The following is a 17746-nucleotide window of genomic DNA, read 5'->3' on the forward strand; positions in this document are numbered from 1 at the left end:
CACAAATCCAACAATCTATAAATTTTACTATGAATATAGAACTTCTCATCCATTTTAGTTTTCTACTCTTAAATAAAAGGAGACGGCTAAAGACCACTAGCATTTGACAAAAGGATCTTTAAAAAAAAAAGGCAAAGAGCAAAGCAAGCCCAAAAAAGTACTTATAGGAAACAAACTGCAAGAAGAAATTAATGTAATAAAATTTTAGATCACTAAAAAAGACATGATCCTAAAATCTTACAAAAAGGAAAAAGTAGTCACTCACAAAGAATCAAGGAATCAAAACAATAGTCTTAACAATAGGAAAAGCTGGGGGAAAAAAGCAGCACTGTTGTAAAAGATTAAAAAATAAAATAAATAAAGTAAAAATAATAAAGCAGTGTCTTTAAAAAAAAATGTAAGGGAAAGTAATCTCCAGCCTATAAATACCACAATATAGTGGCAAAGCATTATTTAAAAACAGAGGCAAAATAGACATAAGAAATAGCTAAGAGTCATAGGTTGATCCCAGAGCTTAGCTATTGTGAACAAGGCAGAATTTGGGGGGAAAAGTAGGGTCCACTGTTTTTCATAATACAAGCCTTATGGAACTATTTTAACTTCTATGTATGTATACCTTTGATTATAAAAATTATTCTTCTAAAATTTTTTTAAATATGTAAAAAGAGAAGAATAGTGAATTAACATAAGATGCAAATGAAGATGTTGAATAAAAAGAGAGGTATGATCCTTATGAGAAGGATCTGAAAAGAACACTAACTATAGAAAAAATTGAGACTAGAGGAAACAGATCATTTTAAGAAAAAAAAAAAACCAAACTGCCAAAAAGCAGGAAAATTTTCAGATAATCATTAAATAAATTAAATTGGTCACCAATACCTCCAACAAAACAGCCCCAATTGTTTTACAAATGATCTAAATTTAAAGGTACAGATCATTTTTGCTTATTCAAATTCTCATAAAAAACAGAAAAGAGAAATAATTAAATTTATGAAGCAAGGTTATGTTTAAGCTAAAAATAAGAGTCATGTCATGTTTTACTTAAAAAAATAAAATAAAATAACCAGGGCTGAAACTATAACTCAGTGGTGTGTATGCTTAGCATGCACAGGACACTCCTGGGTATGAACCCAGGAACTGCAAAAACAAAGTGAAAAAAGATCTCAATAGAAAATACAATATATTGCATAGTTAAATCAACTTATCTTCTTAAACAGGAATACAGGATTCTCTTTTTTTTTTATTCTTTAATTTGTTCTTTTTATGACAGTAGAACATATTTTGACATATTATACATACATGGAATATAACTTTTCATTCTTGTGGTTGTATGTGATTTGGAGTTATACTGGTGGTGTATTCATGTATGAACATAGGACAGTTATGTCTGATTCATTCTACTGTCTTTTCTATTCCCAACCCCGTTCCCTTCCCTACAATCCTTCTGTCTAACCCAAAGTACTTCTATTCTTCCCTCCACCTCCACATTGTGTGTTAGCATCTGAATATCAGAGAGAACATTCTGCCTTTGGTTTTGGGGATTGGCTTATTTCATTTAGCATGAAAGTCTCCAGTTCCATTCATTCACTGGCAAATGCCATAATTTCATTTTTCTTTACAGCTAAATAATATTCCATTGTGTGCATGGATATCACATTTCTTTTATCCATTCATCTGTTGAAGGGCACCTAGGTTGGTTCCAGAGCTTAGCTATTGTGAACTGAGCTGCTATAAATATTAATGTGGCTGCATCACTAAAGTATTCTGATGTTAAATCCTTTGGATATAGCATTCTCTTTTCAAAATAAGACAAACAACTGAAAGGTACACAAGTACATTGTGCAGTTTCATTTTTTTTTTTTTTTAAAGAGAGAGTGAGAGAGGAGAGAGAGAGAGAGAGAGAATTTTTTTTTAAATATTTATTTCTTAGTTCTTGGCAGACACAACATCTTTGTTGGTATGTGGTGCTGAGGATCGAACCCGGGCCGCACGCATGCCAGACGAGCGCACTACCGCCTGAGCCACATTCCCAGCCCAATTGTGCAGTTTCATTCATTAAAATAATTAACCTGTATCAGTTCTCTTTTTTGGCTTACCTCTTTGCTTGAGGAATGAATAGAATTGTCTTTCACTCTGGGTGTCGAATAACGCACTGATTTTGTAGAATTTATGCTAAAATCATTGGTAAGACCTAAAAGAAAAATGAGAAATTTTAAAAACAAAATGTAATATCTACTGGTTACAATTCAACGTAGCTCTATATGACATGTGAAGAATTGTCTGTTAATTCTATACACAATCAGCCTAAAAGTAGTACAGATATTAAAATTCAAATGTTTCTGAAAGACATCAGAAACAGAACAGCAAACAAGATTTCTCAAAAAGTATGTGCCAGTTCTTTTTTCAGAGCTCATACAGGAGTCACATTTCCAATGTCTTAGTCTATTTTGTACTGTAATAACAGAACTCCTGAGACCAGGTTACTTACAAAAAACAGAGATTTATTTCTTATGGCACTGAAGATTGGGAAGTTCAATATTAAGAAGCCTGCATCTGGAAAGGGCCTTGCTATATCATCCCAAGGCAGAAAACAGAAGAGACAGGAGAGTATGAGCAAACTAGAGAGCAAGAGATTAAACTCATGCCTCAAGACCTTTAGTAACAAGTTTTAATCCATTCAAGAAGGCAAAGCCCTCATGGTCTGATCACCTCTCAAAAGTCTCATCTCTTGATGTTGTTGCACTGGGGATTAAATTTCCAATACATACTTTTGGGAGGACATAATCCAACCACAGCATCCACCATCTATCTCTCATTATTATGGTTTAGATGGGAGGTGTCCCGCATAAGCTCATGTGTGAGACAATGCAAGATACACAGGAGAAATGATTGGGTTATGAGAGCCTTAACACAATCAGTCAATTAATCCTCTAATGGAATTAACTGAGTGGTAACTGAAAGTGGATAGGGTGTGATTGAAGGAAGTGGGCATTGGATATATACTCAAAATTCTGAGGAAAATATTTTATATAAGTTTAAACACTAGAATATACTTGCTGCATTTGATATTAATTAACATGACAAATTTACATTTTCATTCATTCCAACCCTCAAAGTCTATCCAGAAATGAAGTCTTACTTTTTTCTTCAAAACAGTCTTGTAAGATTTCCAGCATGTTTTTGCCTTGCCCTGTATTAATGTCGGGTACCCTAAAAAAAAAAGGGGGGGGGGAAATGTATCATTACTGAAAAATACTTATTATTCATTTATTTGAAAATCCATCTTATCATCAAGAAATGTCAATTATTTAATTGAAAAACGTGTGTGTGTGTGTGTGTGTGTGTGTGTGTGTGTGTGTGTGTATGCATGCCCTCACTCACCCACTCTCGCACTAGGGACTGAAATCAGAGGTGCTTTACCACTAAGCCATATCCCCATTTTTTTTTTAATTTTGAGACAGGATCTCAATAAGATGATGAGACTGGCCTCAAACTTGTGATTCTTTTGCCTCAGTCTGTTGAGTCACTGGAATTACAGGTATGCACCATCACATTCAGCTTAGAAAAAAAGAAGTACTTAAGGGTTCAAGAGTTCCCTCAAGTGAACTCTTCTCTTTATAATATGAAAAAAAGTATGTCATGTTACATAAACAATTTTATTCCTGTTAAATATTAATTGTTAAAAATTGTTTTAGACTATAGCTGTATTTCAATAAGAACAAAGTTTTTTGAATGAATCCCATTAATCCTGAAATGCTTTTTCTTCTTTTAAATGTGATGATAGGGAATAAACTCAAGGCCTTGCACATTCAAGTCAAGAGATCTACCACTGAACTATTATTATCCCCAGCCCTGAAATGCTTTTATTTGTTTTAACTTTTTAAAAATTTATATATAACAGCAGAATGCATTACAAGTGTTATTACATATATAGAGCTCAATTTTTCATATTTCGAGTTATATACATAGTATATTCATACCAAATCATGTCCTCATACATGTACTTTGGATAATAATGATCATCACATTCAATCATCATTAATTACCCCATGTCCCCTCCTTTTCCCTCCCACCCCTCTGCCCTATATAGAGTTCCTCTATTCTTCCCATGCTCCCTCTCCCTACCCCACTATGAATCAGTTACCTTATATGAGAGAAAACATTCACCATTTGTTTTTTGGGGATTGGCTAACTTCACTAAGCATTATCTTCTCCAACTGCATCCATTTACCTGCAAATGCCATGATTTTATTCTCTTTTATTGCTGAATAATTTTCCATTGTGTATATATGCCACATTTTTTAATCCATTCATCTACTGAAGGGCATCTAGGTTGGTTCCACAATTTAGCTATTGTGAATTGTGCTGCTATAAACCTTGATGTGGCTGTGTCCCTGTAGTATGCTGTTTTTAAGTCCTTTGGGTATAGACCGGGGAGAGGGATAGCTGGGTCAAATGGTGGTTCTGTTACCAATTGTCTAAGAAATCTCCATACTGCTTTCCATATTGGCTGCACCAATTTGCAGTCTCACACCAGCAGTGTATGAATGTACCTTTTTTCCCACATCTTCACCAACACTTACTGTTGTTTGTCTTTATAATAGCTGCCATTCTGACTGGAGTGAGACAAACTCTTAGAATACTTTTAACTTGCATTTCTCTAATTGCTAGTGATGATAAACATTTTTTCATGTGTTTATTGATTGATTGTACCTCATCTTCTGAGAAGTTCTCTTCAAGTCCTTGGTCCATATATTGATTGGGTTATTTGGTTTTTTGGTGTCTAGTTTGTTTAGTTCTTTATATCTGCTAGTGATTAGTGCTCTATTTGATGTGTGAGGGGTAAAAATTTGCACCCAGGATGTAGGCTCTCTATTCACCTCACAGATTGTTTCTTTGGCTGAGAAGAAACTTTTTAGTTTGAGTCCATTCCATTTATTGATTCTTGGTTTTAATTCTTGTGCAATAGGAGTCTTATTAAAGAAGTTGGGGCCTAATCCCACATGATGGGAGATTAGGGCCTACTATTTCTTCTATTATACACAGGTCTCTGGTTGTATTTGAGTTTTGTGCATGGTGAGAGATAGGGATTTAATTTTATTTTGTTATATATGGATTTCCAGTTTTCCCAGCACCATTTGTTGACGAGGCTATATTCTCTCCAATGCATGTTCTTGGCACCTTTGTCTAATATAAGATAATTATAGTTTTGTGGGTTAGTCTCTGTGTACTCTATTCTGTACCATTGGTCTATCAGTCTGTTTTGGTGCCAATACCATGCTGTTTCTGTTACTATTGCTCTGTAGTATAATTTAAGGTCTGGTATAGTGATGCCACCTGCTTCACTCTTCCTGCTAAGGATTCATTTAGCCATTCTCGGTCTTTTTCCAGAGGAATTTCATGTTTGCCTTTTCTATTTCTATGAGGAATGTCATTGGAATTTTGATCAGAAATGCACTAAATCTGTATAGTGCTTTTGTAAGTATGGTCATTTTGATAATATTAATTCTGCCTATCTAAGAGCAGCTTCTTTAATGATGACTTTACAGTCACAAGTCCTAATAGCAACCTACACCTCCCTACAAATTCTCAACTACACTTTTGACTCAATACCATTAATTTAACAGCTTATCAGTCAGTTCAGTAACAAGTATACTGATTATAGAAATACATTGATTTTTAGATTCACATTCAGTTATACAAAATAAAGGAGCTCCTTTGTTCACTTTATCCACTTCCCTCCAACAGTATCACTTTGCAAAACTACAGCATAATATCACAACCAGGACGTTATTGGTAAAAATCTACCTATCAGATTTCCAGTTCTATATGTACTCATTTCTGTAAGTCTGTTTGTAGGTGTGTATTTAGTTCTACACCACATACTATATCTGTAGGTTCTAATATCACAATCAGAGTCTAAATACTGAACTGTTAGATCACCATAAAGATCTCCCTATTGCCTTTTATAAATATGTCCACCTCTCTCTAACCTCACATTCCTAACTCCTGGCAAGCACTAATCTGGCCCCCATTTCTAAAGTTCTGTCATTAATAAGAAAAAAAAAGGTATATAAATAATCAAAAAGCATGCATTGAAATTTTTCACTTAGCATAATTCTCTGGAGATTCATATAAAAACATATTATATGTGTTTCCACAAGTACTATGTATCAACAGTTCATTCCTATTCAGTGCTAAACAGTATCCTATGCTGCGGTGTACCACAGTCTTTAATCATCTACCTGCTGAAAGACACATAGATTTCAATCAGTACAAAATTCTGATATGCACCTCTGACAAGGGCACACTTTGGCTCAAGAGACTAATTGGTCAATATTTTAACTTATAAACCGTATAGTCTGTCATAATTACTCAACTGTGCCATTCTAGCTCTGTTCCAATAAATTTGAACCAAAATCTGTGACAAAACAATTAGCCAGTCTATGGGCTGTAGTTTATTAATTCCTCATTTACATTCCTTTTATTCTTGAATTAGAAAAGTATTATGTTATAAAGTAACTCAAGACTGTGATCAACAATACATTAATAGGTCATCCATTGTTATTACTTAGATATGAGGTGTTCCCTAAAAGCTCATGTGTGGGACAACACAAGAAAGTCTAAGAGGTGAATTGATTGGGTTATAAGAACTTAACCAAGTCAGTGTATGAATCCACTGACAGGGATTAACTGGGCCATAACTAGAGACAGGTCAAGTGTGGCTGGAGGAAATAGATCACTGAGGGAATGCCTTTGGGGTTTATATTTTGTCCTGGTAAGTGGTTCTCTTTCTGCTTCCTGGTGGCCTTGTCCTTAGCCACTTTCCTCCACCATACCCCTCTGACATTATGTTCTGCCTCACATCAAGCCCACAGCTATGGAGTCAGTCATCTATCATCGAATGAGACCTCTGAAACTGAGCCAAAATTAACTTTTCCTTTTCTAATTGTTCTTGTTGGGTTTTGGGGTCATAGTCACAAAAAAAGCTGACTAAAAATGCATCACAGAATTTTATTAATGAAAGATCTCAGAAATACCTACAGCAATAATTATCATCCCAATATATGCATAAACTTTCCTTTAGAACTTTGCAGAAAAACACAAAATCAGTCATTTCCCTGAGACTAGTTAGATCATCTTTTTTAGGGTGAATCAGATGTTTATGAAACATAATTGCCAAAGATAGATAATGCAGAATCAGTATTAGAACATAAGTCACTATCAACCAGACTGTCAAACAAGAAATCTAAATGACATAGTATGGATATAATCTGGCAGCTAGCAAACTGAATAAAGTCTGAATTTTTATAAGACAAAAAATAATTCATACCTACTAAGTACTGAAATTTTTGAAAAATTTTCTCCAATTCATCTCTTCTTCCCCATTCTCATTAATACCTTAATATAAAACCACTCCACCAAACCTTGATTACTATAACCCCTGCATTAAGCTATGCTACAAATACCATCTTATAAGTGTGCATCTACATGGGTTTGTGTGTATTTACATCTGGTTGGCCTATTCCAGGGATTTTAGAACAGATTATTCAAGTATATAAAAGATACCTAATGCCTAACATATCAGTCTTCTGGCTCTGATTCATAAGATCTAGTTTTTTTAACTTCTACCTAACATATTTACTTTTTTAAATCAGGTCTGTCTGCTATTGACAAATCACAATATATGTACACGTACTCACAAATCATAATATATATTAGAAAGTAACAGTTTTTCCTTTCTTCATTTAAAAATCCACTTTCTAAAGACCAAATCAAAGATGATGTGCCAAAGATAATAATGCAGAGTCAGTATCAGAACATAAGTCTTACAAGGTTAAATATATATAAATTACCATAAATTACCTGAAAGGTCGGCAAAATCTTCTTCTGTAGCCATTTTTGAGATGATCCTGAAAGAAAAGTTAATTGGCAATTTACTACTTTTACTTCTAATGTAATCAAATACAACTTACTTTCAAACTAATTTCATTCCAATAATGGCATGCCAAAAATGTCCATTTCTTTATTTATTAAGTATTTTTAATCACCTATCATAATGTTACAATGAGAGAGAATGGATCGAGTAGAAGAGAAATATACCTCATACCTACTATTTCCAAACATTTTTTATGTTATCTCCTCACCCCTAACCAGGTATAATTTATTTTATTCCTCTTCTTCCTTCACCTCCACTCATACCTTTTCCATTATCAAAAACCTAACTATCTGGGCTTCTAGTAATTCAAGTTGGTTGACTACCAATATCTACTATAACCCTTCCCCACAGGAAGATTCCCACTAAAAGAATAATAAAGAACTAACATGACATAAAACAACTATGAAAAAGGATCATGAAAGATAACACCATTTACATAAACAAACTTAACAAATTACTGGAAGATAAAAAAATACATGAAGAGTAATGAATGATGAAACAGAAATGAAAGCAATAGCAGCCTAAAGTAAGCTCGTAGGATACTGTCGTCAATGAGAAGGGATGCTGATTTGGCTAGGAAAAAGCCATTAAAAAGTGTGTAACTAGGAAATTAAGAACTAAAGGAGGCAAGGATCAAGAAAAGAGAATAAAAGCAGTACAATTAAAGGAAAACCTTTATACAGAACAGTAGACTCAAGCTTCTCCTATCCCAAATAGTATTCGTTTGTCTCAGTCTCAAATATAATTAACAATATGGATTACCACACATTAAGTCCCTGAAATAAAAATGAAGATATAATTTTTAAAAAAATAAAAAAAACTAATATCAATGATGGGAAAAAAGAAAACCTCAAAAATAAGAAAGTTCTAATATCTTCAAGAGATATCTGAAATGCTAGATTCATAAAACCAAAGTAGCATACTATAAACACTGAACAAAGAGTAAGAAAAATTCTTAATAATGAAAAATACACATATACTCCCTCACTTATTTGAGCATTCTCCAAGCCTATCAACTTGGAGATAAGTACTAACCCCATCATGGCACTTCCGTACACTGCTAGGCCTCAAACTTCCCATGTTCCTCTCAGTTACAGAAGCTCTCCCCCTGGGACTCAATCACCTCTGTCATACATATTCCCTCTTTACTCAGCTCAGGCTCTGACACCTTAGGCAAGGCACTGTCCTGTGAAGATGTCCTTGTAATACCACTTAGGCTCACTTACCATGTTAGGCTAACATTTCCCCTTCTGCATACATGCCTTCCCTACTCCACACTAAAACGTCTATCCATAGGAATGATCCCTTCACCCCACTTGGGGTCCCAACACCTTTCCAGGAATCCTCCTATGTGCATATCTCCTATTTGTGCTTGAACTCATATGCCCCCACACAAGCAGCCCTCTACTCACATGGACGCAATATTCACCTGACTCACACACTGGTATCCTGAAGAGGCTAACCTCTCAACCCTGCTTAGGGTCCTATATACCTGCTCTGAGCCAACCACAGGGATACTTGTCTTGCTTGGTCCCACTTAATGGTTTTAGAATTGAATTATTTAGGAAAGGAAGAAAAATAGAAATAGAAAAACAAAAGCCTCTATTAGATTTTAAGAAACTTAAGAACTTTGTCTTGAGCTGATTTATATTCTTCCCAGACCTTTGCCTAGTCTGTAGGCCATATTAATATCAAAAAAGATATATAAATAAAATAAAGATTCATCCACAATTTTAAAAAATTAGAAAAAAAGATGTCAATAGGAAAATTTATTTTAAAAGTCTTTCTTTAATGAAGGTGAGAGTTTATCATATTCATGAAGTACCTAAGAAATAAAAGATGGAATGTATTTTACAGATGACAAACTAAGAGACAGAAATATCTATCAGGTCTCTGTTATATTACAAGTCTTTTTTTTATATATATACTTTTATTTTATTTAATTTTATGTGTTGCTGAGGATTGAACCCAGGGCCTTGCACATGCAAGAAGAGCGCTCTACTGCTGAGCCACAACCCCAGCCCTACAAGTCTTTTTGTTGTTGTTGTTGTTTGGTTTTTGAGTGCTGGGGATCAAACCCAGCATCCTGTGCAGGCTAGACCAAGTCTCTACTACTGTGCTATATATACCCTCTGTCCTGTTATTACAATAGTTTTGCTAGGGCTGGGGATGTGGCTCAAGCGGCAGCGCGCTTGCCTGGCATGCGTGCGGCCCAGGTTCGATCCTCAGCACCGCATACAAGCAAAGATGTTGTGTCCGCTGATAACTAAAAAATAAATGTTGAAATTCTCTCTCGAAAAAAAACAAAAAACAATAGTTTTGCTATTATTCAAAGATAGAGACTTTTTTTTTTTAGCTTAATGGTTACACATAGTAGTTGGGTTCATCCCAATAAACTCATACATGCATGGAAATCAATTTCAGTTCACGATCCCCCCTTTTCCCTCCAATCCTCCCAACCTCCCCATCTTCTTCCTCTACTCTACTAGACTTCCTTTCACTCATCTATTAATTTATTTGATTGGTTCTTTATGTTTTCCTAGTTTTCCCTCTCCCTTTCCTTTATTTTACTATAGCTTTATTATATGAGAGAAAACATTTGACCTTTGAGTTTCTTAGTTTGGCTAATTTCACTTAGCACAATAGTCTCCATTTCCATCTATTTACCAGCAAATGCCATAATTTAATTCTTTTTAATGGCTGAATAGAACATGAACATAATTTCTTAATCCATTCATCTACTGACAGGTATCTGGGTTGATTCCATAATTTAGCTATTGTGAATTATATTGCTATAAATATTGATGTGGCTGTGTCACTGTAGTAGGCCAATTTTAGATCTTTGAGGAAAATACCCAGGAGTGGGATAGCTAGGTCACGTAGAGGTACTATCCCTAGTTTTCTGAGCAATCTCCAAACTGCTTTCCAGAGTGGTTGTACTAGTTTACGGTTCGTTCCACCAGCAATGTAAAAGTGTTCCTTTCTCCCCACAACCTCACCAACATTTATTATTGTTTGTATTTTTGATCTTTACCACTATGATTAGAGTAAAACAAAGATGGGAACTTTTAATTCAAGCACCTATGTCTCTTTCTAGTACTCAACACTGTGAAACAATAAAGTAAAAATTCAACTCTGAGAATATTACACAAACTTCCAAAGCCTAATTTATAGCCACTTTTCTATTTCACTTAATAAATTGAAGGCTTTCCCAATCTGCACCCTAAAACTTAAAACCTGTAAAGTACTACCTGTTCTTCTTTTAAGTAGGAAAATTTTAAGGCCAAGATTCCAGGAAATTCGTTTGTCCAACAAATACTAATCTATCAGAATGCCAAGTGCTATTTAAGCACACTAGAAAGCCAGTAATGAAAAAAAAAAAAGAAAGAAAGAAAGAAAGAAAGAAAGAAAGAAAGAAAGAAAGAAAGAAAGAAAGAAAGCCAGTGATGAACAAGGCAAATAAGGTTCCTAAATTCTACAAGTCGGAACATAAAAATTTCTAATTTTCAAAATAAATATACACTGTCACTTTCAACTTATTCTTCAACTGATTTCAATGTGGGTTTTTTCATTCAAAGTGAAATTATGTTTCTCAAAAAATATAATATTGTATATCAATATTTGGGATCCGTCAACCCCAACTACTGATATTTTGGGGATAATTCCTTGTTGTGGGGGCCTGTGCCATTCATTAAGAATGCTTAACAGCACCCTCCTCTTCTGCCCACTAGGTGACCTGTAGCACTCCCTCATCCTCCACATCACCCCTACCTAGGAAAAAACAAAAATTTCTCCAGATCATTACCAAATACATTCCACAGAGCAATTCACCCTCTGCCCCCACCCCTGCCTTGAGAACCACAGGAATGGCTGAGCAGAACCTCCCAATTTCTCTTTCCCCTTGTCTTTTAAATGGATTATAGCAGTCAAATGTTAGAACTAAAAGGTTCAAAAAGAGTTCTAAGTTTATGACAGGCATTTGAAAAATGAACTGTAGAGATTGAGGTTGTAGCTCAGTGGTAGAGCACTTGTCTAGCACATGTGAGGCATGGGTTCCATTCTCAGCACCACATAAAAATAAATAAATTAAGTGTTCATCTACAACTAAAAATATTTTTTAAAAAGAGAACTGTAGTGATTTGGCAAGTTCTAGTCTCATCTTCCCCAAGAATGGCTTTTTTTCTGATTATGTATAACGTAAACAATGTACATGCTCTTCGTAGGAAGCACAAACTATGCTATCTTTTCATATATCTCTAAGCATACACAACTTTACATAATGGGGGATCATCATGTTGAATACTTTCTTAAAAGAAATGAATGAGAAAATACAAACTTAGGATAAGAAATGATGAGTTTTAGAATATCATAGCAAAGTCTAAAATACAGACTATTGAATATTGAGGGTACTTGGAAACATGGAAACAAAGTGTTCTTTGTCCTCATTAGTCATTCAAAGTTGCACCTTTTAACTAATAGCTGCTTTTTATAAGATTTTCTCAATAAGAAATGCACCCATAAATATTAGCCTCAACTGCATACAAGTCTCATCATTTTGACAAGAGTACGTCGGATTTTTTTTCCAGACAGATTACATAATCAATAATCTCTTTCCCCAGACCAGCAAAACTGAAACAAAGGTATACGTCTAATATAGGTAGGTCGCATTTGGAGGTCTAGGAAATACAACTAAGCTAACAGGTAAAAATCACAAGTTTTATAGACAGAAAACGCAGTTAGAGAAAAAACGCAATTACATGAAACTTTGAGAAAATAATATAAGGAAATTATGGTTTTCTACGGAAATCCTGGAGAAGCCACAGTGTACTCGGCCCAACGTCTCCTTCTCCCCAGCTAGGCCGCCCAAACTAAGGGCGGCCGCTTTTCTGCTCTCGGGCAGGGACCTGGGCCCAGGGCCCGAACTTACCAGACCCGACTTCGCCATGTTCCGGCCCTGGCTCCGCCCACGCAGGGAATCTGAGGAGGAAGTCCACCGGGGCTACTACCGGAGAAGGCAAAGCACATACCCAAACACCTGACAGGCGGTTAGACCCAGGCCCAGGAACACCCCTGAATTCCCGGGTGCACGCGCTTCCGTCACTCCCTGCCCAATTGGTTCCGCCCTCAAAAAACAAGAAGACCCGCGCGCTGCGGGGTTTGAAACGGCCCGCACATGCGCAAAACGGGCCGCACCACCCAATAGAAAACAAGCCGTTATTGGACCCGCCCCCTCACGGCGCTAGCACTGTCCCTTTTTCCGCAGCCCAGTTCTTAGTTCCTAGTTCCGCCTGCGTACAGTCTGTTCTTGCGTTCCTCCCCCCATCAGCCCCTCGCAGTTTACTGCCCCGAGGCTGGGCTGTTTTTTTCCGGAAGTCACAGACTTGAGACCGTATTTGCTCCTTGAGCCCGCTGCAAAACTTCTCAACAAAATTCTACTATGGAACAACAAATAATACTTGGACAAGAAGTTGAAATTGCAGAACACGTTTTGCTGATTCGTCATCTCTGAAAATAATAATGGTGATGACAGGGAGGGCTTGTATTCTTTTTTCAAGTATGTAGATATTATTTTTTATGAAGCATTACCAACAATAAATAATCCTTGTAAATATATATCACTTCAATATGATGTCGGGAGCGGACTGCGCTAACGCTGCTCTCTCTCTCACGGTCTCCGCTCTGAATCCTTTTGCAGAGGAAAATGGATGTTACTGCGGAGGCATTTAATAAGGAACTTGACCTTCTACGGAAACTCTTCTGGACAGTATTAGGAAATACAAATCTAAGGGACAGGCATCTGGAGGACCTGCTGATACTACGCAGAGTATCAGCAAGTGCTGGAGAGAGCTTTTTAAGCTTAAAAAATCTGTGATAAAGCAAACATGAATATGTTCCTTAACGTCAAATTTGAGGATCCCAAATTTGATACTATTTAAAAAATCAGTCTTGGGCTGGGGATGTGGCTCAAGCGGTAACGCGCCTGGCATGCGCGGGGCGCTGGGTTCCATCCTCAGCACCACATAAAAATAAAGATGTTGTGTCCACCGAAAACTGAAAAATAAGTATTTAAAAATTCTCGTTCTCTCTCTCATCTTCTCTCTTCTCTTTTCTCTCTCTCATGTCTCTGTCTCTCTCTTAAAAAAAAATCAGTCTTAAAGAAATAATATAAAATCAAGCTGGTTCTTTGTCCTGAATTAGTTGTACCCTAATTAGAAGTATCAAAATAAACATACATCTCACAGCTGCTAAATATTATTTTAATTCTGGTTCTAGATAAATTACTTGATATTTAGTGTATTTTGAAGGAAAAAATCTATACCAGAAGATCTGAAGTTGGCCTAACCATTGTGTAGCTAATTCATCTAGAGCAATATTTTGTCTTCATTCTGGATGTTTCCTTAGTGATACAATGGAAATATAAATTAGATACTCTGAAGACTTCTTCCCACCTTACTTGAATAGGACTATGAAATCCTGTCTGATTTTTATGATTTAGTTAAAAATTACAAGAAAATTTTAATCAGAAAGTAGATTAACTTATTGAATAAACTCACTAATCAAAAATTGAGCTAATAATTTTTAAAAATTGTAATGCTGTAACAAATGCTGTCACCCATTAAAACTAAGTTTTTATTTTACTCATTTTTTTATTTAGTGGTTGAGAAGAAAGAGGTTATAAACTCTGAAATCAGACAGACCTGTTTTGCACTATTACTTAAGCCTTTATGAGCAATCCAATTAAATCATCTGTTGCTCAATTTCCTTGCATGTAAAATGGAAATTATTATAACGTTGTTGAGGCTGTAGGGTTAAACAGTTCCTGTTAAGATCTAAGCATTGTGCTTAGATCTTAACAGGAACTGATACTGATATTGAGTGTATTTTGAAGGAAAAAAGCTAAAGAAAAAAAATTCTTACTCTCTTGGAAGACAGTAAGAATTTAATAAGAAAGAAATTGGTATGGTTATGGAAGTTTCTTATTTTACTATGTTTAAAAGTTTTCCCAATCAATCTATATTATATACAATTTGGTATTATCACATTGGTAATACATAATAATAAAAATGCATACCATATGCCAATCTCTATAAATGCATCACATGCATTTGAAGCATTTGGAACATCTCTATGAGAGGACAATTATTTCCCTATTTTATAGACAAAGGGCACTGGGACACAGAGTATGCCCCAAATCATACCACCAATAAATAGCTAAACTGGATATTAACCCAAGAATTCTGACTCCAGAACTGAGCTCTTAATCATTACACTCTTGGCTTCCAGTGAGAATTTTAGCAAACACAATAACAGATATAAAATACACATGTAAAATTATACCCTCCTGCTTCCACTGGAAACAGGTACTCCCACAATGATTTTGAGAAAACTGAAATGCAAAGGCTTGTTCTGATGTAAAATAGGCACAGAACATGGTAGAGATGGACTAATCTAGAGAGAAATGGAAACATAATCTTATGAAAATAGTTACGGAAACCACAGTTTCCACACAAACTTTTCAGTTTCAAGTTCCATTAATATCCATCCAAGTACAGTACTTAATAGCCACAGCATGGTTTTAATATCCTAAAATCTGGTTGTTGATTGTTGGTGAAGTGATATTTATTTTTTAAAAAACAGATTTGTTATTATAAATCTCTTTGAAAATACATCAAGATCATTCCTTAAGAACTACTATAACTACTGATTAAATCTTTAAGTTTTCTATCACTACTTCTTGGTAAAAGGTGTGTGTGCATGCAAAAGTTATGTGTGTTAATATATCAGTCTATGGGGCTGGGGATGTGGCTCAAGCGGTATCTTGCTGGCCTGGCATGCGTGCGGCCCGGGTTCCATCCTCAGAACCACATACGAACAAAGATGTTGTGTCAGCTGAAAACTGAAAAATAAATATTTAAAAATTCTCTCTCTCTCTCTCTCTCTTTCACCCCTCTCTCTCAAAAAAAATATATATATATAATCAGTCTATGAAAGTACATGTGTATATTAAATGAGTATATAAGGAAAATAAGGGATCCAAAAATTTAGTTTGAAAATGAAGTAAAAGCTTGTAGTTACCTATAATTTAATTAATTTAAAAATATAAAAGGTAAAGCATTTTCAAAGAGCATTTTATTCTAGACCTTTATTTTCCATTGAATAGTTATGGGTATTTAATATCAAAGTTTTTTTTAATAACAAGACTCCATAAAGAAATAAAAATCAGAGCACAAATATATTCACAAGTGACCTGACTGCTTAAAAAAATTAGTCCTATTCAGTCCTACTACAGTTGAGCACAATCATCTGTTTTTGTGAATGGATAAATTGTATTATTTTGATACAGTGGAATACTTCTCAGCCATAAAGACAAACTAGTGATAAATACAAGCATATGAATAAATCTCAGAAACATTATATTAAGTAAAAGAGAACAGACATTATGATTTTTTTTAGAAATATCAATGTCAAAAGTAAAATTAGAAAGTTAGTATCATAAAATTATTTTTTAAAAAAATTTACACCAAAATGAATTTATTCTAAAATTTATAGCATAATTCCAATTATGAATTAATATGTGTTAAGATGAAATAAGCTTTTTTGGGGGGGATCCTGGGGATTGAACTCAGGGGTATTTTACAACTGAACTCCTTTTTCATTTTTATTTTGAGACAAACATCTCACTAAGTTGCTGAAGCTGTACTCACACTTGATCCTTCTGTTTCAGCCTCCTCAGTAACTGGGATCACAAGTGTGCACCACCATACTTGACCTGTTTTTATTTTCTTACATAAATATTTAATTTTTTCTTACTCTTTATTGCCAAATATTTGTTCCACTATGGAGGAGATTTACATTAAGTAGCCTTTTCTGACAAAACGACCTTCAGAAAGAAATGCTGTCCTGGATCATAATCACCAAGTTAATACTGTATGCTTGCAATATGTAGGTAGGTGGCAGCAATTTTCACAAAAACACAGTTTTTCTATGTAATGAATTGTTAAGGTCTGAATAAGTACTTTAATTGCAATGTGCTATATAAGTTAAATTTTGCATCAACTATTTGATTCTAAATTACAATTATGCCACAGAATAGTTAAAATAAAAGCTGTATTCTTCATTTATGGGTAATAAACATAAATGTATTTAATTCAATTCAACTGAAATCTATTATAGTGAACTGGAATTAATATGGCAATAAATCATCAATAAATAGTAAAATAAGGGTCAGAAATTGTGACATACTAGAGAAGGATTGGTGGTCCTATTCATTGTTGATTGAATCAGTTAAAGTTGATAGTAAAGTAATTGGGAGATCCTTAACTATTATAAACATTTGTATTCATTGACTTGAATGGTATTGAAAACAGATGACTCAAAAAAGCACTGAGATTTTGGTTTTATGAGTTAATCTTATACACCATCCTATATATATTTCCTATATAACCTGACTTAAAGCAAACTCCTGTGACATAGGTGTTCCTGATGACTGTAATAATTGAGGTCCTATGTATTTCCAATGGTTTGATAGTAATATGATTCTTCTACATGGCAATGAAAGAATCCTGTGCCAACCAACAGTCACACATATCAGGAAAAAGGAAACTCCTGTCAGAACTGTTTAAATTGAATCCTATTTTTGAGCTGGGAGCTATTCATTAAATAATATTGCAACCTACTTTTCATCAACGTCTGCTTCAACACATTCTGTTCATTTGGAAAACTCAGTTTCCTGGTAGTACAAAACATATACCAATAAATGATACACAAAGGACAAATACTGTGATAAAAAAAAAATGTGTGCAAAGT

General features: G+C 34.8%; 1 protein-coding gene across 6 annotated transcripts in view; it reads right to left on the reverse strand.

The window, feature by feature from the left end:
- The window catches only part of Cenpc (centromere protein C), a 60603-nt gene extending 47011 nt beyond the window's left edge, over positions 1-13592 (reverse strand). For 2 of the 6 annotated variants that reach the window (XR_005736991.2, XM_078021348.1), the window contains exons 1-4: positions 12867-13114; positions 7867-7913; positions 3140-3210; positions 2097-2191 (exon numbers count right to left, since the gene is read on the reverse strand). Coding sequence is in view for 5 of the 6 variants with exons in the window: in XM_078021348.1 (XP_077877474.1) it covers positions 2097-2191; positions 3140-3210; positions 7867-7913; positions 12867-12884 (231 nt within the window). In the remaining variant the exon portion in view is untranslated. Of the gene's footprint in view, positions 1-2096; positions 2192-3139; positions 3211-4144; positions 4232-7866; positions 7914-12866; positions 13115-13525 lie in introns of those variants that run through there. The other 4 variants (XM_078021345.1, XM_078021347.1, XM_005331715.5 and 1 more) reach the window with 4 other exon arrangements.
- Between the last annotated feature and the right edge of the window lie 4154 nt (positions 13593-17746).

Source organism: Ictidomys tridecemlineatus, chromosome 9, assembly GCF_052094955.1.
Source record: "Ictidomys tridecemlineatus isolate mIctTri1 chromosome 9, mIctTri1.hap1, whole genome shotgun sequence".
NCBI classification, from domain to species: domain Eukaryota; kingdom Metazoa; phylum Chordata; class Mammalia; order Rodentia; family Sciuridae; genus Ictidomys; species Ictidomys tridecemlineatus.